The following is a 20,918-nucleotide window of genomic DNA, read 5'->3' as shown; positions in this document are numbered from 1 at the left end:
ACGCAGAGTACGCAGACTGCGTAGGGCATCATGTGACTGAGGGCACCAAAAAAAAAAAAAAAATTTTTTTTTTTTTTTTTTTTTTTTTGGTGCCCTCAGTCAGACCACTCACTGAACAGCAGGCCAGGCGCCGCCTATTGGTTTACTAGTGGTTTTATTACTTTATTCAGGGTTAAAGTGGGTGCATCTCATTGTAAAATTGGACTCGGCCCAAATTGGGCTTCAAACGGCCCAAATTGGGCTTCAAACGGCCCAAATCTGGCTTCAACCGGCCCAAATCTGGCTTCAAACGACCCAAATCGGGCTTCAAATGGCCCAAATCTGGCTTCAAACGGCCCAAATTGGGCTTCAAACAGCCCAAATTTTTTGCCGCCGCCCTTCGGACGCCGGCACGCACGTCGGCCCGTATCGGCCTGGCCTGCTTGGTATCTAATGCCCGGCCTGAATTATGATCCCAGTCCGTCCCTGCTTGCATGTACAGTTTAACAATCGCTTGTTTGCTGACATGTATGGTAATTCTAACAGTTGTTTGTTTGCCACATGTAATGTAATGTGAGATACACTAGTATCGTTCATAATGAATGATTATGCAGTCTTTCGTTTGACAGTTATTGAAAGTTTTGCGGGGGGGGGGGGGGGGGGGGGGGCACCACAAAACAATTACGCTTAGGGCACCCAAATGGCCAGCAGCGGCCCTGTGTGTGTGTGTGTGTGTGTGTGTGTGTGTGTGTTGCCACAACCCTGAGAGAGGAATGTCTTAGTTGAGCCTGACTTTAATCCCTTAAATAGTGCAGGAGAGACCGTCCTTTACTCTGATTATGGGAATGATCATAAGGTTAGGTACAGTACATGACACAGCCAATCACAGCACCTATAAGAACCCTTAGAACACGGCTCTCTTGAATACTCGATTCTGATTGGTCAATCAACAAGATTCACCGGTCATTATTTCTCGACAACCGACCGCTGCTCTGCCACACCTGGATTAATCAGTTGATAAGAGCATTTTGTCAGCAAGACACTACTAATTAGGCCAACCAGTTGCAGCTGTGGTGTCTTGTGTGCCAATTATGAATGAAACCGCTTTGTTGTTGAAAACGCTATTAAAAAATCTATTTGAATAATTATTTTTGTCAGATTATTGAATGATTTAGTTGTAGGCCGTGTTCTAAGCGGGATAATGGATAGTGAGCCGGTGATTACTGGAAATAATGACCTTCAGGTGAATGATTAAGCCCTCCGCTGCGCGTCGGGCTCAATATCACCTGTCGGTCATTATTTCGCCAGTAATCACCGGCTCACTATCCATTATCCCTTACATAATCAATCACGAACATCCTAAATGGTATTTTTATATTATATCACTGTTAACAAGGCTTGTCTATTATTGGCTAAAGGTTTTTCTTCAAAATTAGTATAATATAAGCATTTAAAAGAACAGGAGAAAACAGAAAAGATTACTAACTAGCTTCCTGGTTACAGCAACAGATGGAATACTGTAACAACCGATAAAGAACATAGTCAACAGAATAGTTAGGTTGTCGGTTGTTGGATGTGCTGAGAGAGAAAACCTGACATGGAGAGAGTTGTAAACACCAAAGCTATGATGACACCATCGTCATCATGACTGAGTCTGATTCAATTTATGAATACCGAAGACCGAAGGCCGAAGTTGGCATCAATATTCAAGTCCTTGTCTGCCTCCCCTACTGTCCAGTCCAGTCAGGTTCAATTTGAGTCATGAAAATTGAGTCTTGGTCCTTAACTCGAGAACTACAACATCGGTGTGTGCATGTATGTGAATGTTTCACTGGCTGCCATATTAATGTAGCTTTTGTGGGTGTTTTGACACTTCCAGGCTTCCGTCTTTGTCCAGCATCTCCTCCATTTGTAGTTTCATGTTTCAAATGCTGCATACAATAAACCCCCCCCCCGAGATTAAATGTTACTAAGTCAAAAGAAACAGGCATTTGAGACAAGCATTAGACATGTATTTGGTGCTCTTATTGGTAAATGGACTGCATTTATAAAGCGCTTTTTATCCAAAGCGCTTTACAATGTGCCTACATTCACCCATTCACACACCGAAGGCGTCCAGCTGCCACGCAGGGTGCTAACACAGCCATCGGGAGCAATTCGGGGTTCAGTGTCTTGCCCAAGGACAATTCGACATGCGGACTGGAGGAGCCGGGGATCGAACCACCGACCTTCTGATTAGTGGATAACGCGCTCTACCTCCTGAGCCACAGCCGCCCTTATTCATAGGAAATTTTAGACTGGAGTTGGATTCACCTGAATGGCCAGCAGGTGGCAGCTTGTACCATTTTTCCACCTCACATCCTTCCTCATCATGTAGTAATACTCCATGACAAAATAAACGAAAGCTATGTTCAACAATAGCTACCATAAGAGTCATATAACACATATCATTGTATTCTGCGTTACTGGTACAGCACAACGAAATCCGGCTGGGTTTCGCCTAACCACCAGATTAATGCTGTTCAGCTCATTCCGCCTAGGATTGGTTCATCTCTGCCTCTGGCAGCCAATAGGGTTGCTGAGGCGCTATGTCATCATCATCATCATCATCGTCATGTTGCATGTTGCTGTCCATTTCCAGGTGCGGCCCCATTGATAATAACACGTGCCACAGCCCATCTAAGCCACCTGCACCATGTTCACTGCCAGACACACTGCCTCCATCGCCAAACAGGTACCGCATCACACACCTGACACGGAGGGGAGGGGTGAAGGTGGCGGGGTGTGTGTGTGTGTGTGTGTGTGGGGGGGGGGGGGGGTGGAGTTCGTTTCTGCTTTGTCATTTTGTGCTTTGCTGACTCCATCTCTCCACCCATCTCATAAACTGAACCACTGCAGCATGACCCTCCCTCCGCCCTGGCAGGGATTTCAGTGCAATACAAGAGAGTAAATCGCTGGAATACAAGGAGAATCTACTCCACTGCCTCTTGCACTAATTGCTTTTGTTTTGATCGATGGATGATAGTATTTGGCGGATGAGTATTTATTCATTTCAGATATTAGTTTACATTATGTATATTAGTTTATTTGCACATTAATAAACATCTCTGCCAATGTGCCAGAGTTAGCCAACGATGCTAGTTCTCATCCACAGCCAGACGTCATTCATGTCTAGAATTAAAAGCAGATATAAAAACACACACAATCAGAGGACACTGTATGTGAGATGTAGCAGAGTATCATATCAGACAACACCTCAATAGAAAACACATAAGGACAGAGGTTAGGCCTGTTCACAGAGAGCGAGCACACAGACCTTAATGAAGACGGAGCACTAAGCAAGCAGATCTTGATTGGATTGGAGAGACGAGTTAAAAGACAGAGAAATGGCAAGACAGCAGCAGAAAGAGCCACTCAAAACATTGTAGTCGGGGGAATATAATTTTTCTATAAGATAACTGTACTACGTTTATTTTTGTTGACACTCCGAGCTGCAAGGATAATTGGAGATGTAGGATGCTTAACTGACCTGTAGATCAGCATGTCACATTTGTACTTGTGTTGGTATCTGAAGCCTCCAGTGAAGTGCCATCAGTGTGAGAAGTCATTAAAGCAGCTATGAGGAACTTTTAACTGGTTATAAAAAAAAACAGTCTAAATGTAATACTGACACCTAAGATCTGACCTACATCAGCAAATGAGACCATCAACGAGGAGATTGGCGATTTCTATATTGTTATTCTAACAATCTAGATTTCCGGCCGGAGAATGAACAAATAACATTGAACTTATCTAGTAAATGAAAGAGTGGGGGAAGCTCGCTGGTTCGGAGAAGCTCTGACCGGCCTGTCGCAGCTCGGCCGACCCGTTGGTCACAGCGGGAGATGTTCAGGAAATGCAGTCTTCGTTCCGGGAGAACACTACCGCTTTTGTCCACAGGGGCCACTAAAATCAACAAAAAATGTGAGTTCCTCGTAGCTGCATTAAAGTCTCTGTTTCAGTCCAGATTGATCAACAGTTTTTTCTCGCTTTTTCCCCTCATTGTCTTTCCTGTATTTTCAGGTCAAAAACACTGAGAAGTGAGAACGACTTCCATTGATCAACTCATTCTCTCGCTCTCCCTCTCTCTCTCTCTCTCTCTCTCTCTCCCTCCCTCCCTCTCTCTCTCCCCCTCCCTCTCTCCTCTCTCTCTCCCTCCCTCCCTCTCTGCCTCCCTCCCTCCCTCCCTTCCTCCCTCCCAGGTCTGTCAGTGGGAAGAAGCTGTGCTCCAGCTGTGGTCAGCCCTTAGGGAAGGGAGCGGCCATGATCATAGAGACTCTCAGCCTGTACTTCCACATTCACTGCTTTAAGGTCGGTCCGAGCGAGTTGTCTTCCAAAGAGCCTTTGTCCTGGTCACTTTGTCCTGGTCACTGCACTATCGCCTCCTCTGGCCGGTCGGGGCGCCTGTTCGGTAGCCTGGGTAAACCCAGCCCCCACGTGACCTGCTCTCAGAGTTCTCAGTCACTACTACTACTACTACTACACACTTGTGACTCGTGAGCAGGGTAAGCCTGAGAGCAGGTCACTGGGGGCTGGATTTACCCAGGCTACCTGTTCGGGGGGAGGGGAACTGGGGGAATGGTGTGATCCTCCGACGTCCTGCTGGTGAAACTCCTCGCTATCACGGGAAAAGAAGTGGCTGGCGACTGGCACATGTATCTGAGGAAGCATGTGGTAGTCTACATCTCTCCCCTGATCGGCAGAGGGGGCGGAGCAATGACCAGGACAGCAGGGGGAAATGGCCAAGTATAATTGAGGAGAACATTTTTAACAATAATAATAATAATAATTTGTCTTTCTATCTGATATCTATGTTGGATGATGGCTCTTATATCAGTTAAAGGCAGAGGGCAACATTCTCTGAGGACCATGATGTCTATGATCTCAAACACCAGACTAGTGGCACCGTTCATATGTGACACTTGTCTGGGTCCAAACCTCTGAGCTTCTGCAGCATTGCCACCTTTAACATGCGTATGTTATCAAAAGATTCAATTCGATTCAGTTAAATTACAGAGCAAATAAATGGCTAAGGCAAAATGTGACCAGCTGAGCAAATCCAACAAAATGTTTTTTCAAGTGTAAACATTAAAATCAATAAAGTGACCCACCTCTTTTAGAGCGGTGTAAATCATAGTCACTCTCTCTTTCTCTCTCTCCCTCGCCCTCTCTCTCTCTCTGCAGTGTGGGGTGTGTAAGGGGCAGCTAGGTGACACGACCACAGGGACGGACGTCCGGATCAGGAACGGCCTCCTCAACTGCCACCAGTGCTATATCCGTTCCCGCTGTGAGTGTGTCTGTCTCTCTCTCTCTCTCTCTCTCTCTCTCTCTCTCTCTCTCTCTCATGCCTCTTTAACCCATCTCTATCTTTCCCCTCATCTCTCTCTCCAATTCCTTCCTATCTCCCCTTTTATCTCTCACCCATCTCTTTTCCCATCTCTGTCCTGTTTCTCTCATTTTTATGCCTCTACCGGCGATAGCCATGGGCGGAGGCATTATGTTTTCGGGTTGTCCGTACGTACGTATAGGAAGGTCGTAGAGAGTTGGGATTCAAGGGGTGGGTAGGGGGAGTGGGTGGTGGGAGGGAGGGAAAGGGGCGGAGCTAGGAAAAATGGGCCGTAGCTAGGAATAGGAAGGTTGTAGTGAGTTAGGATTTGAGGGGTGTGTAGGGGGAGTGGCTAGGGGCCGTGGGTGGTGGTAATGAGCGTGGTGAGGAAAAGGGGCGGGGCTAGGGAAAAGGGGCCATAGCTAGGGATAGGAAGGTCGTAGAGGCTCGGGGATCGTGGGGTGGCTAGGGGGATGTTGGTGTGGGGGTCAAGGAAGGGGGGCAGGGCTGGGGAAAAGGGGCTGTAGCTAGGGATAAGAAGGTTGTAGAGTCGGGATTCGAGGGGTGGGTTTGGGGAATGTCTAGGGGGGTGGGGGTGGTGGCAGGGGGGGTGTGATCAGTAAGAGGTGGGGCTTAGAGAAAATGGGATAGCAAGGTCGTAGAGAGTCAGGGTTCAAGGGGTGGGTGTATAGGAAGTGGATAGGGGCCTATGGGTGGTGGGAAGGACTGTGGTGAGGGAGGGGGTGGGACTAGCGGAAATGAGCTGTAGCTAGGGATAGGAAGGTCTTAGAGAGAGAGTCAGGGTTCAAGAGGTGGGTAGGGGAAGTGATTGGTGGGATGTGGGTGGTGTAGGGGTAGTGGTAGGACAATTTTCCACCAATGTTGTTGCCTAAAGTGCCATAAGGCTGAATGGCCACACCATTGTGCTGTGGGCTTCAAGGTATTTGTGCTTGTATGAGTCTGGACAGACATGGATGTAGACTGCTGACTTGTTGGTGGAGGCATACAACCGCAATGCAGTATTTCTAGTTTATAGGGGTTTAACAAAGTAGTTGACTATCAAAACCACTAGTCAACACTGTGCATCATAGTTGACTAATCGTTCATCTGTCGTTTTAGGAATAAACGATATCAATAAATTAATTTAACATTGTTTGAACAAAAAAAATTGTTTACATGATGCCATGTTAAACAAAACAGAATTTAAGACTCCCATCTATGTTGTTACTGCAGTCAAACAGACGGTGTCTCCAGCTCAGACAAGTTTCTGGCTCAGTGTAAACAGCCTCTCAGAGCCAATCAGGACTCTGCTATTTCACATACCCCCAGGTTGGTCCCGCCTACATTAGTTGACCCTTTACTGGCTATTTTTGAGACCTTTTTGATGAGAATTGATCATTTTTAATTGGGGGAAAAATATGATATATCTCCAGTGACTTGTCGACTATAGTTGACTACTGTTTGGGAGTAGTTGATGACTACTAAAATGCAGTAGTCATGAATGCCCTAGTTTTTTAGGAGATACTTTTTTTTACTCTTACTCAAGACAAGTAGTACTTTTACTTCTACTTGAGTAAATATTATTATCAATTAACTGTACTTTTACTTGAGTACCGTTTTTGTTTACTCTACCCACTACTACAAATAACCCCATGTTAAAACTAAGTGGAATATTACTTTAGTAAAGAAATGTAAGGTAGGATGAACCTGGGAGGATCCAGTCCTGGAAGGGAAAACGGTGATGTAGCGGTCGGGGTAACTCAATTTTTCTCCAATTCGCCTCAGCCGCACAACACAAAGAAAAACACACAGCACACGTTTCAACAAGCTCTCAGCAGCAGTTAAAGAAAACCGCGGGATCAGATCACAGACTCAATCAAATTGCCACATCACAACACACTCCGCCTCTCCCAGCAGTCCTCATTAGATTTACATTTCTTCCAGCTTAATCTTGGAGAAACATGATTATTGTGGTTTATACAAATGACGGATTTCTCCTTCCCTGTCTGTCTTCCTTCCAGCGGCCGGCCAGCCAACCACGTTGTGACGACACACAGCCGACAGACAAGCACAAGGTTCATGGAAAAAAGTCCCATCCCCTCTTTAACCAGATTATCTGCAAATCATGTTCCTCCAAAGCGTCTCGGGATCTACTCGTTCCCTGCAAACTCATAAACCCACAGAGATTTATTATGTGCGGCCGGGGCCAAACACACGGAGCGACCGTGAAATGTCGAGAAGAAGAAGAAGAAAAAATACTAATGGTGTGTGTTCATGTCATCTGATATGTGAAATCTGTACAGATTCAAGTGTGCGGAAATTCCTTTTATATCTGATATGTGAATGAAATGAATCGCACTCTGGATTTGATTGGTCCATGTTCCATCACAGACTCTGTTTCGGCAAGAGCGAGAGAGAGACTGCTGAGGGGGATGGGGGGAGGCCATTTTGAATTTGAGGTCCTTCAGTGGAATCACAGGTGGGTTATACTGACAGAACGAACAAAAAAAAATCACTGGTCCAGGTCTTCGAAATAATCCGTTAGATAGTTACTTCTTTGCTGGAAATTGTGAAAATTTCCCATTCATCACCATATTATGGAAATATTTGATATATCCCATGAATATGGATGAATATGAGCTGTTATCATCTGAGACTGAACTCACCACTTGATTTTGAGTTGCTGGTAAGAATCATGGAAACGTGTTCATGATCAGGTTGGATTTTTTTTTTTACTTTCCTTCAGCAAGCTTTATCAGAAAAATGCAGCTTTGCACCATCATGAAAAATATCATGATGATCATAATCATCACAATACTGTAATACAATTTTGAAAGATATACAGCCCCTATAGAGCTGAACAGTCACGTGACATTTCTTGCCCCGGAAGAGAGTTCCCCATTCATTTCTCCATAGTCATTTAGAAAAATCCTTATATAACGAGTTTTAAGGCTGGAACAAAGCTAACCCGTGACCTGAATCATGAGTGACCAGAAAACATCTCAGTTGGATCAAAAACAGAAAATAAACACGGGGTGGGGGTAATCGAAAATGTGAAATGTCTATGGAGAAATGAATGGGGAACTCTCTTCCGGGGCAAGAAATGTCACGTCAACTCTATAGGATTGTTATGGTGATGCCAGAGGAGATTAAAAAAAATACAATAAAGTGCAATAAAAGTCACTATAAACCCACTACATACCACAACAAATAGAAGTCCCTATAGGAATATTATATACCATGTCCCTATAGGAGATTTAAAAAAATGAATTTGAATGTAGTTTAATCGCTATAGGCAATAACATGACTTGTGAGCTGTTTTGTGCTTTGAGGGTCACATCAGGTCATATTTCTGCTACTAAAAAAAGACAAAAATAAACCTGGGGTTGTTGCTCAGCCGGACTATCAGCTTGGAAAGTCAGGACTTCATGTGCCTTAAAGCAAGGTGACACCAGCTGGACGGTGTTTGTGTTGTTGTTTTTGGGGAGGTGTATCTTGTTTTTAACTCCGTGCTAAAATGCAGAGATAAAGGCTGCAACCCTCCCTTGCCCTCTCTCATCAACCCAATCACCAGAATGAAACGCATTTTATGTGTCTGCAAAATTACTTTTTATTTTTTACACAAATCCTTCTACTCCATCTTTCATTCCCCCCTCTCAGTGATTTTGCAGTGATGAAGCCATTGCAAAGGAACACAGGCTTGTCTCCTTGGAAATAATATTTTATTTGATTCATAGGCCTAAATCTCTGCAGGGGGAGACCAGTGATTTTATTATGAATGTTATTTTATTTTAGAGCGAGGATGTATGCAACTAATAGAGGTAATTATTTTGATAAATGCTCAGTGATATAGGGTTCATTTGCAACGAGAAGAAAAAAATATCCAGTACGTGTTTCAGTTGAATGGCATGAGAAAATGTTGAACACGTACCAGCAGTTGCATTTGTGCAATATTTGGTTGGATGAGACTGAAGATCTGTGCTGCCATGTTGGACATTTTAAGTCACTTGCTTCTTTCTTTCTTTCTTTCTTTTTCTTTTTTTATCGTATCAGAAGAACTTGGTTATGTATTGTGGATGTAAAATGCACGTTTATGCCTAAAACCAAATGATTTGCTGTATGAGAGCAGAATAGCATCCTCCTCCTGAACCACGTCCTCGCCAAGCTTTGCCCTTAACTCTCTCCAGGTTTATTTCTTCTGATATACAGTATTTTTAAGCTTCGGTTCTGATTATGTATTTTATTTTAATTTTTTTGTTTTTTAATCCTTATTTAGTTTCTGAATAAAATCTCGGCTGAGTTTCTAGGAGGATCTTTGAGACGGAAAGGATAGCTTGGGAATGAAACCTTTACTTTGTCTGTTCTGTATTTATTGTAATATTCACCTGAACACTATCCGAAATATAGATTAATTTGATGTTCAAAATGCAATGGCATTTATAGCATACTGTATGTTTATAAATAAAATGTTATAAATTAAAATTGTGCGTTTTGTTTTCAATTCATGTTTCAATAGGCAAACTAAATTGTTTAATACATTCATAAGAAAAGGAAACGAATTAACGAAATAATGGAGATAAGTATTTAAAATGTTTGGTGCAAGTGAAAATAGGAAATTGTATCACCAGGTTTTATTTTTATATGTAACTCAGTGTCAGGCCTATTTTAACATGAAACGTTGGTAGCTGATTTAAAGTAGGCTATTGTAAAATAAATAGGAATCTAATTTCGTGCATTGCAATTTAAAATATTACTTCTTCAAACAAGTGACAAAATCTGTAGTGAAACAATACTTCTTTCCAATGCAAATATTTCCTGATATCCTATGGGATGTTTGCTGTCCATGGTCCTGAAATGCATCAAACGGTCATGACAGAACGTCGTCTAATGGAACCTATATGAGCACTAAGATTTTGAAAGTTTACCTTAAGTTAATTTGCTTCAGATCGAATAACATGTCCTGTTTTGTCCAACAGATTCAGCCCCCTAAAAGAAAACATGACAAAACAACTTCGACTATTGTTTTTTTTTATCATCAACAACCATTTCAATGGTACACCTGGAAAACTATGTGCACATGTAGAAATATTTCCTTCTTAAATATAAGCATTCATTACCTACATATAAATAACTTTCAGATCCTGGACAAAACATGTTTACATAATGCTCACAAAATGAGAGGGAAATCATCGTAAAATCAGACAAAGAGACAACATGCAAATTATATAGAAATAAATACAATGTTTGCATCCATTCCCTTTTTACCCAAAATAAATTCTTCCGAGGGAATTTTTGTAAAACATCAAAAAGACTGTATGGTCGATCTACGAGGGAGTATGGCCTATGGTCAACTATAGGAGACAATAATACGTATTAACACTATACAATTTGAGCCACAAAAACACTGACGTAGAAAGACACACAAAACATACAGATTCCTGTCAGGTGAACATTGCAGTAGAGTTTGTGCCTTTTTTCTCGAGGAAATAATTGTGTTTATATCATAATTTAAAGAAACTATAATTCTCAGCAGCCCTGAAGTTATAAGGAAAAAGAAAAATACTGCAAGAGGCTACTTCCACACAGCAAGTCTGTCTTAATGGAAAAGCAAATGCATCAGCGTCTTGTTGGACATTGGTTGTTGCAGACGGTGGGTGGTGAGAGAGCGCATCCTCAGTCACGGTCATTAAACGTCTCTCTACCGAACAAAGCAGCTGTTGAACTCTGACATAACGAGACTGAACGAGGCTCGGTGATGGCACTAATGCGTCTCCAGTGCGCAAAACCTCCGTGGTTTACTCTAACCTGACCGTGAAAAAAACACACAAATAGCCATCTGAACAAGTCAATTAATCCAGTATTGAGTCTTAAAATGCATTGTTCCTAAAACAAATAGGAGAGAAAACTGCCTTTGGGATGAGATGATGCACTTGTTCCCAGTGAAAATCATTGTCTTTCAAGTGCTTTCTTGAGTCAAGTGTCATTGTGTTGCTACTTTCTGCCTTGTTTCAGTATATTGAGTAGTTCATTCCTGAAACAATTGAAGTTGCATTGGAAACAAGGTTTCACTTGTTTAAAAAAAAAAGACAATTTAAGACTAAATATGAGAATGATTGACTACTTATGATGGACATTTTTGCAGTTTAAGTGTCAAGTGACCACATGTACCAGAAGAAAAGGGCGCAAGGCATCAAAATAAAACCAAAGAGTTGTCATCTTCTTTTGAACAGCTTGTCATTGTCCTTCAGTCTGTGTTGGACCATTGCTTTTCCGTCTCATCTGTCCTGCTGTGACACGTCATTAGAACATGCTGGTCTTTACTAATGTAGCTTTGGCTACGTTCTGTCTTTGCAAAGATGACAGTACGCTGGCGAACGGGCCGCCCAACGAGTCCGGGATAGAGGTGATGGTGCCCGGGGCAGTGGCCCAGCCTTGGCCCGGTGCGCTCGCCACCATGCCGCCGGTGGCCACGGAGGTCTTCACCTGGTCCACCTGTCCGTTACCGGCGGTGTTGATCTGACCGCCGGTGGGGCTCGGTCCGCCGCAGTTGGAGGTCGGCAAGGGGTTCGGGCCCGGCCCCCCCGTGCTGTCCGGGTCGGTGGATTTGGTCTCTTTGATGTCTTCATCTCTCGAGTCGGACTTCTTCCCGGAGCCGGACTTGGCAGCCGCTGCGGCCGCTGCAGCAGCTCGCTCCTGCTTGCGGAACTTGGCGCGTCGATTTTGGAACCATACCTGAAATTGAAAAAGGGTTGACAAAAAGCGAGGTTCAGCCATAAAGATGGTTACATTTCATTAAAAAGTCGGACAGGGTTTGTATTGTAAATCACCTGTTATTACTCAATCTCAATTGTATAGCCTAATGGTCACAGTGGGGGAAGAGCCCCATTAATCCAGATACAAATAGCATTATTTTCAAATCACTAAATCATCTTAATGCATTTGGAGGTTTAAATGTTTGGCATGTGGACAAAAGTCAACCCTTTCCCCTGATGCGCATTACTGCGCCATGGAGGGTAGCAGTTCATCACGACAGACTGTGTCTTTCATATTATTATTTTGTGTCAAAATAGTGTTTAAAATGAATGAATTAGACTCATAAATGTGTATTTGTGTTATAATGCCACTAAATATACCCGTGCGTAATTGTGCGTAATCGTGCGTAATTGTGCGTAATGGAAGCGGTTGGTGTCTCCTTGGAGAGCCGGTGGCTCGTGGCTGTACCTGCACTCTGGCTTCAGTCAGATCGATTTTGAGTGCGAGCTCCTCTCGGGTGTAGATGTCCGGGTAATGCGTCTCAGCGAAAACCCGCTCGAGCTCCTTCAGCTGCGCGCTGGTGAACGTCGTCCGGATGCGTCTCTGCTTCCGCTTCTCGTTCAGTCCACCGTGGTCCGTGAAGAGTTTATAGGGAACTGCAAACCGAATGAAATGTCACCGTTAAACTGTGCAGTGAAGTCTTATCTGTGTGGTGTAATGGAAAGATATGATCGTGTGTGTAATTGAGATGTTGTCAAATGTAAGTAAATTCAAATTCAATATTTTGTATAAAATCCGGTTAGGTCGCTGGGCAGAGGCTTTATATTCTATTATGCCTTTGATTACCTGTGAATTAGTTCTGAATTGATAACGGTGCTGACCTGTGATGCGGTTAATTGTAATGTTAAACTAATTGTTGCGCCTCAGATTGAGGTTCAAGTTTGGAAACTTGTCATAATGTTCCCATCCGCCCCGCTTGTTGCTACTGTAACTCCAATTCCGTGTCAATAATGAGCTTTAGTCTTTGGTTATCTAATTATTTTCGAAGCTTTATGTCTCATCGCAAAGTAAATAAATTATGCCTATCATTTTGGCAGCTTAAGATAATTTTGTTGGCGGTTTTGGGTGTGACTGGGATAGTATAACCCCATAACCGAATTACCGCTTGCCTGCAATCGCTTCTAACGTGATAAATTCTTTCATTTGTGTAAGCAAATTTCGTTTGGTAAATACTAAACACATTTCCATTTTCAAATGCAATCAAGGCGTCCTATAATACAGCAGGGTTGAGGCTGCAGGATCCGCTGCTTACCTGCGGCGTACGGGCTGCTCTGGTGGTCTCTCAGGGTCCCCAGGCTGCAGGACCCCGGCGTGAGGGACGGACAGCCGGAGGTGGCCCCGAACGTGGTCCTGATGGGATTGTACTGAAAGCCGCTGGCTTGACTGCATGAGCTGAAGTCCGCATAGGCCGATGCCAAGCTCGACGTGTCCATCCCGGCCATACATGACTCGTAGGCAGAGGAATTTAGGTAAGAATACTCCATTTTATACATTTGAAAAGGCTCGGTGGAGTTAGAAAGCTGCACTTCCCAGGAAAAATAAAACAAAATCAAACCAAACTCAAAAATTGGGTTAGGAAAAAATAAAATAAAATTACGCGCTGAGTTGGGGGGGATACGATGACTTGCTTTGGTTGGGACTGTTTTGAAGGAGGCTGGACGGTGGGTAGATGCTCACTGCTCAGCGCCTGCTCCAAAACTGGCCTCCTTTATAGGAACCTAGCCCTGTTTTATGAAAAGCCCCCTAAGAGCCGCCTAGCCCGAGGTCTCTAGAGCATATAGTCCTCATAATAAACTTGGCTCTTTCCGCTTGGACAATAGCAAAGCGTTTGGTCTTATTGCTAGCGCTTTTTTACATGACAATAACTCATCAGTCTATTGGGCTGGCACTGGGGGCCCGGGCTGTCCAACCTCCCTATCATTGATCCCCTGCATCTCTAATTAGAATTTAATACCACGCCATTACGCACCCCTCCCCTCCTCTCCCCTACCTACCCCCTGTTCCCCCCGCTATCCATCCACCCCACTCCTCTCCAACCACCATCTTGCCCTTTAATTCAATCACACCACTTGGAAATAATGAAAGTTGGGTGACGATTCTCCCTGATCCAATTTTCTCCAAGCTTTTAAGCCTTTTAAGCGACCGTATACCTTGGGCAGAATTTCACATACTATTCCCTTCTCTCCCTGCGCTCTCTCTTTCTGTCCGTCTTGTCCGACTGTTTTCACTCTCTCTGCACTTGAAGACGATTCTGGTACCTCTGCACCGAAGCAGCACACGGCAAAAACATATCCATTTTAATATCGTACCCAGTCTTAAATCGTATTCTGTTAAAACAGGTGAATATAAACTGCGGCTGAGGTGAGATCATCGCACTTGCTGCAGTGCGACTGCATTGTCTCAATATCAAGTGTCACTTTCTTGATGGAGTTACAGATTCATTCTGCCTCGTTTCATGACATTTGACGCCTTTCCTTCTGCAAGTAATTCTGCATTAAGCAAATTATCTCACCTCAGATTATTCAGTTTTTTACCTGTCGAAAAAAAGATTTTAACATTGAAGACGAGGCTGTCATGACTTGTTTAGACGGGTGTCAACAGTGCTGTAGACATCAGTGCTGTAGATTTTGCTTCGGTGCCAATATTCCTCTCTTGTTTTGGTTTGTTGTCATTTTATTTCATGCAGCATGCTAATTATAGCCTATATATATATATATATATATATATATATATATATATATATAGCATTGGCCTTTTTTTTTTTTTTTTTTGTGTGTGCCAAAAACACAACCTTTGTGGCTATATTTGTAGGCTAATTCCTTCCCTGTACAGCCGAAGCATAAAAGCATAATCCGTGCTAAACTTCCGGTTGTGTTTTTATGATCCAAATTAGTTTGTAGCGTTAATTGTCTTTATTACATTCATTATTCCTTTTATTTGGCGAATAACATCTTTCTAATGAAAGTAACGAACTGGTGCAGCAGTCATCGGACCTCTTAGGCTTACAATATTGGCTGAGTGGTTAATTTGGTTTGGGTAATAAGGTGACGCTTTTTGTATGGCGCTTACACACACACGCCGCGGTGTTATTTCATTGGAGCGAGTTCAAGTCCTCGGTGTTGGTCTAAACACATGGCTTCTTTTCTTCTGAAGCCTCCAAATGATTGAAAAAAAGGCGCGACAGGAATTATGGTCCATCGATTTAATAGATGAGTGTTTGATGTGACATTTTGATCGCCATTGTAAACCACACTGTTTCACTGATTAAATTGGTCTGTTAGAGTCTGTAACGAAAAATCACTATAATATCCATATAATATATTCCAATAGAGGCTTAAAGTGCTTCTGTAGTGATTATCTGATCATAGACTTACTGATATTTGTATAATCTGTGAACGGTTTAATTTATTATGGGATTACCCTTCTAATTTTTTGTATTTGATTTTAGATGTTAGAGGTGCACCTCTAGACCACACCTGTCCGAGCCGAAGGTTTGGCCATGAATATTTGCTCTTCATATTATTTATTTATCTCAGGTGCAGGGAGGCTGGGGGGGGGATCATTCCCAGAAAATTATATGGAGGCGATGGCTTGGTGAAAGCAAAATGAAATCGCAGCTGCATTTCGAAAAACAGCATATGCCTAGGCCTACTGCAAAACGGACCAAGTCAGCATAGTCTAATGAGCGATCTCATCTCACCTTTATCCAAAGCAAATCAAAAGTGTGCATCCAATTTATCTCCCATGTTTTTTGTCTTCAATTTACTTCAATAAAAACAAGCTGAATGTGACGAGGTAGTTTTCCCCCCTGCAGGCCGCAAGGTGCAGCTCCATTGTCTGGTTCAAACAGAGAAGACGCGGTTGCTTTTGCCATCAATTATTTTTTCCCACAATTGCTGACGTGTTGCAGTGTGTTTCTGCCTATTCTTTCCTGTGTACATTCCCTTTTCAGAGATCAACGAGCGCAAAAAAAAGTTAATTCTTTCTTGACACAACCCGCTCCCTATTATGCAAATGTTTTATTTTTTTATTTTCCCTTTCTACACGCGAGCTGGGACCCAAAAGTTGTACCAAATGGTTAATTTAATTATTGAAACCAAAGAGCCAAATGGTTCACCGTCCTCCCTCCACGCGTCTGGCAGCGAAAAGAAACCCATCTCTGAGAATTAATCTAATAAAGCTCAAAGAAACGAGAAGTCTTTTCTGATATTTTGCCGAGGCAAATACAATTAGAGCTTTTAGCCATCGGTTTCTTTCACTGAAGCGGCTCTTTATTCTTGCGGTCTATAGTCCGTCCACCATAGTCCACCAGCCATTGAAACGCCTCCCTTTATAGTTTCAACATCTTTTAATTCTTTCAACTGCTTTTAGAAAAATCTGTAGGGCGGAATAAGATCCGATTAATGCTTTGATATTGTGATTTGAGAATATTAAATCGGAAAGGTTGAACCATGCAGTCTGGGCTGAAACCCAACGTGAAATGCTAGCTCTGCAGGAAGATGGCAGAGGATTTTTGCAAAATACAACATTTGTGACTTCCCCAGATGCATTGAGACACTTTTGGAAACGGTGCTTCATATATGAAGTGGGCTGCACAGCTCTTAACCGTTTCCAAAAGCGCTGCGTGGAATCGATGATTTACAGTAACATAACGAGCCTTTAATTCAAGTAAAGCGCTAGTTAATTTGTAATTCAATGGCATATAAAGAGCTTTGGCCATATGCGCTCACTTAAATAAATCAGGAAAATGCGATGTGTGCAAGACCCTAAATTCCCCTGGCAAGTGTCGGACAATAGCCGCGATGGACATTTTTAAAGGCGTGCGAGGAACTCCTCTCCATTTAGTGGCACTATCGTTGCTCAGCGATAAAGGAATGCGGGTCGACAGGAGGGACAAAAAGAGGAACAAAATACCATTGTCTGTGGATGGATTGGATGGATCCACTCCCCGAAAAGGCAGAGGACAGAGGGGGATAAAGAGAGAGGGCGATGGGAGGGTCCCGCTGTCACATTTCACCTCCAACGTCTCACTCCTCCGCCCGAGGAAATCCTCTGCGCTTATCAAAACGGTTATTAATAAGGCCGCGTGTTGCCGGGGAGGGGCTCGGCAACAGATAACATCAAATATTAATTTCGTGACAATTTAGTCTGATATCTCAATTTGACAGGATTGGGAATTAAGAAGGTCATATTTTCACCTGCAAAACGTTTCAGGAAATAGAGAAAATATTAAAGAAACGACGAATTGGAGATCAAATAGACATTATGAAGCGAATAACATGGCTTGATTTAAAAAAAAAAGCCATCTTCATCCCAACCTTTAGCAAAATATATACATTTCCACGCAAACCCTTGATGTCTTATTATATGTATAATTTACTTTTGATTAGGCTACTCTCATTGTTTTGTTGCTGCATGCACAAAAAATATGGCACACAAACCAAAACCAATCTGTCTTCAAGGTGTTCCGGACTGGTGCGTAAAGGCGCATCGCGTTTCCAAAGCGCACAGATGGAAAGTGACATCTGGGGAAGAGGGAAATTGGATTAGAAAATCTGGTGTCTTCTCTCGGTGTCTGGAGGAAAACTCTCACAAAATACGTCAGAGTTTCATCCTGCTGCGCACAGCCTCAGTGAGTCAGGTTGTTATTGGAGTTTTGACGTATTTTCACCTGAATGCATTTTCAGTCTTCGTTGACCCAAATCTGAGCGTGTGCGCACTGGTGACGTGACAGTGATGTGCATGCGATATATTCAGGATTAAATCATTACAAAACCTGCAGTGATAAGAAAACATTGTCTTTCAAGGGGGAAGGCAGAAAATAATGTATTTTTATTTATGACTGTTTTTGTTTGTTTATAATGGCGATTGCTTTATGAGATGGGGATGGGATTTTATTATAATGGAATATGAAACGCAATTGGGCAAAATGTACGAATCCTATACGAGAAAAAAGGTGAAGTGGAGACATATCAAGCTGTATTATGATGCTGCAGGATATTTCGCTATATATCTCACATTAACTCGCCCCGTTGTTTTCCAGATGCTGCAGCCGGGAGCACGGCCTCTCCCCGGGTCGCCCCGGCCCTTATGAGGCTCACAGGAGCTTCCCAAGTGACCAAGAGACCCAGCGGGTGGATTAACATAAAAATCTTATTCCGGGGGATAAGATTAGGAAACATATTACCCTCAAACGCGGCCTTGGCACGAGCGAGAGCCAGGCAAGGAATCAATTACTAAATTACTCCAACCTCTAAGTCGACATTAACGCAGAGAAATGCCATCGACCGCTTCTGAAATAAGATTTCGCAAAGATGTGATCATTAAATCTCTTGCCAGTGTTCAAGAATCTGATTCATAAAATTGTCTGAAATGAGATGGAATTAAATTCTTATCGGGGCTCTTGTCATCGTTTCATCCCGCGCTGTTTAACATTTGGTCAATGGCCTTCATGAGATTTTCCCTGTAAATAAACTTAGTAATCGAATCGTCCTCTCCACGACACATTGTTTGGTTGTTATTAATTTATGGCAGCGCGAGGCTGGATGGATGGGACCGCTTGAGCCTGAGCCTAGCCTGCATGGCTCTACTCTTCCTTTTAAACCCTGCTGTAGCCATTTCTGCGATATAGCCTCCAAATAAACATTGTTTACATCTGCAGGCCTGCGGGCTGACACATAAGACCTAGCCTATTTAAGCAGTAAAGTCCCAAACATGCTTTGGGGGACAATCTGAACCATCATCTGTCTTTTTTTTAAGGGGGGGGGGGGGTGCCTGTGCCTGTGCCTGCATTTCAACCCTTGTACCCCCGTTGAGGTCAAGGCATATTTTATTTAGCATAGTCTACTGGCATTATTCCCCCCGCATTAGCAATTGACAATTATTAGCCCAGCCTCATAAATCAGCTGCGTGACCCGTTATTATTGTTGAATTGAATAGCTGTTGGGGAAGTGAGGGTCAGTGTCATTAACTTGGCCCCCCACCCATCCACCCACCCCACCCCTACCCCCACCCCGCGCTCGGGCCCCCTGAAGGCATTTGGCCCTCTATACAAGGACCTGCTGGCTAATAATGCCGTGTGGTCGCTCTAAAAGCTTAATCACACATGCATTAAGCGGCAGACAGCGGCCTTTTGTGCAGCGCGTAGGTTTACTGGAATTAAGCGATTAATGGTCATCTGAGCGGCAGGCGACAAGGCGCGCATCGAGGATGATGGAACGCTTTTTAATGTAAAAAAAAAAAAATTGGCCTGGGGTGAGGGAAAGGGGGGTGCAGGGAGGCAGCAATTACAGTAGAGCCGGGTCTCCCAATCCATCATAAAACGTCAAATTCATTGTTGATTATATTGATTATTATACAGCGCATTGTAATGTTTATTGCTCATATTATAATATGCAAAATATAGCCACCACGTAAACACCTGCCATCAATTTCAAAAAGCGGCCTAATTTGTCTCGCCTTTTGTACCCCCGCGCCTTTCCTTGTTTCATATTCTTTTGATGTTTTATGAGAAGCACGTGGCCTCTGTTTTACATGAGAATCCTGCATGCAAACCACCAGTCAACTCTCCTCTCAATTAGGAACCCAAAAAGAAAACCGCACAAAGACAAATCGCCTGCAGTGCCAAGAGTCAAAATGGTGCCAAACCATGCATGAACCAATATTGGTTCATGCATAGAATCTTTCAGGCCAAGGAAAGGACCACATTTTCTGCACTTTTTGCTCAGACACCTGGATTGAGTTTTTGCCCTATAGGCTCATTTCTATATCCCCCAGTCCATGGAGGTGTGGTCATTTTCCAAATCGGATCACCCACCACCCAATCACTCAAATAACTTTTAACATCGCAAACACACATTTAAGAACCATCCACACTCTTAGAAAATAAGGTTCATTAGGATTCTATATAAAACTTAAGACAACAAAGAACCCTTCTTCTTCTTAAGGTTTCGACTGATTGGTGGACCCCAAAGGGTTCTATAGAATCCCAAAGGGTTCTATTTTTAAAAAGTGGTTCTAGAACCCCAAACGGTTCTATATAGAACCCCAAAGGGTTCTATTTTTAAAAAGTGGTTCTATATAGAACCCCAAAGGGTTCTATAATGCTTAAAAAGTGGTTATAGAACCTCAAAATGCTTATATATAGAACCCCAAGGGTTATTTTAAATGAACCATCTGAAATGGTTCTACATTTGAGGGTTCCAAATACATACCAAGCTATAGAACCCTTAAAGGTTCCATATAGAACCACTTATTTGCACTATAGCCTAATGGGAACCACACAACAGCTTAAAGAACCTGTTAACCATCATCATTTTGATTGGTTCCGAAATGTGATGCAATCCAATATTGCAACCTTTGGAGGTGGTAAAGCAGATGTAACCAATAACATTAACGAAGGCCCTGACATGGAACACATACACGGAATGGAACCATAATTAATTATGGTTTCACCTGCTTTGCTTCCTTTACCACCTCAAAATGGTTGCTGTGAAATGGGTCCTATAGGGATTCACATGGTGATGCCCTAAAAATGTGATCACTGGTGAACAGGGCCGTAGCATTGGTCCTACAGGCTAGGCATGGTAGCCTGCATGGGCCCCCTTCACTTTCCTCTCTTTCCCATTATTTGATTTATGACAAATTAGTCTTACCCACAACTGAAGCACACATCCACATTTCCACATCAATTATCAGACACATCCCAGCTTGAAACTATAGGTTTTGTCAAACTGTTGCTCATATAGTGTGTATTTGTCAA

The 20,918-nt window shown here is 43.0% G+C and overlaps 2 protein-coding genes across 5 annotated transcripts in view; one reads left to right on the top strand and one right to left on the bottom strand.

Moving 5' to 3' along the window:
• Positions 1 to 9,819, top strand: part of LOC310789718 (LIM and calponin homology domains-containing protein 1-like) — a 52,158-nt gene extending 42,339 nt beyond the window's left edge. For all 4 annotated transcript variants that reach the window (XM_083651381.1, XM_083651380.1, XM_083651379.1 and 1 more), the window contains 4 exons: positions 2,621 to 2,713; positions 4,221 to 4,329; positions 5,203 to 5,305; positions 7,366 to 9,819. In XM_083651381.1, the coding sequence (XP_083507507.1) occupies positions 2,621 to 2,713; positions 4,221 to 4,329; positions 5,203 to 5,305; positions 7,366 to 7,391 (331 nt within the window). In that variant the 3' untranslated portion in view covers positions 7,392 to 9,819. The remainder of the gene's footprint in view (positions 1 to 2,620; positions 2,714 to 4,220; positions 4,330 to 5,202; positions 5,306 to 7,365) is intronic.
• Positions 9,820 to 11,644: 1,825 nt separating this feature from the next.
• Positions 11,645 to 13,650, bottom strand: phox2bb (paired like homeobox 2Bb; the record flags this gene model as incomplete). Its single annotated transcript, XM_083651947.1, has 3 exons — positions 11,645 to 12,076; positions 12,566 to 12,753; positions 13,410 to 13,650. The coding sequence occupies 3 exons, from the start codon at positions 13,648 to 13,650 to the stop codon at positions 11,645 to 11,647; spliced, it is 861 nt and encodes a 286-aa protein (XP_083508073.1).
• Positions 13,651 to 20,918: the final 7,268 nt, after the last annotated feature.

The sequence above is a fragment of the Poromitra crassiceps genome, assembly GCF_964638095.1.
Source record: "Poromitra crassiceps genome assembly, chromosome: 15".
In the NCBI taxonomy this organism is placed as follows: Eukaryota; Metazoa; Chordata; class Actinopteri; order Beryciformes; family Melamphaidae; genus Poromitra; species Poromitra crassiceps.
Note: the sequence above shows the minus strand (reverse complement) of the source record. Positions and strands in the feature narration are given on the sequence as shown.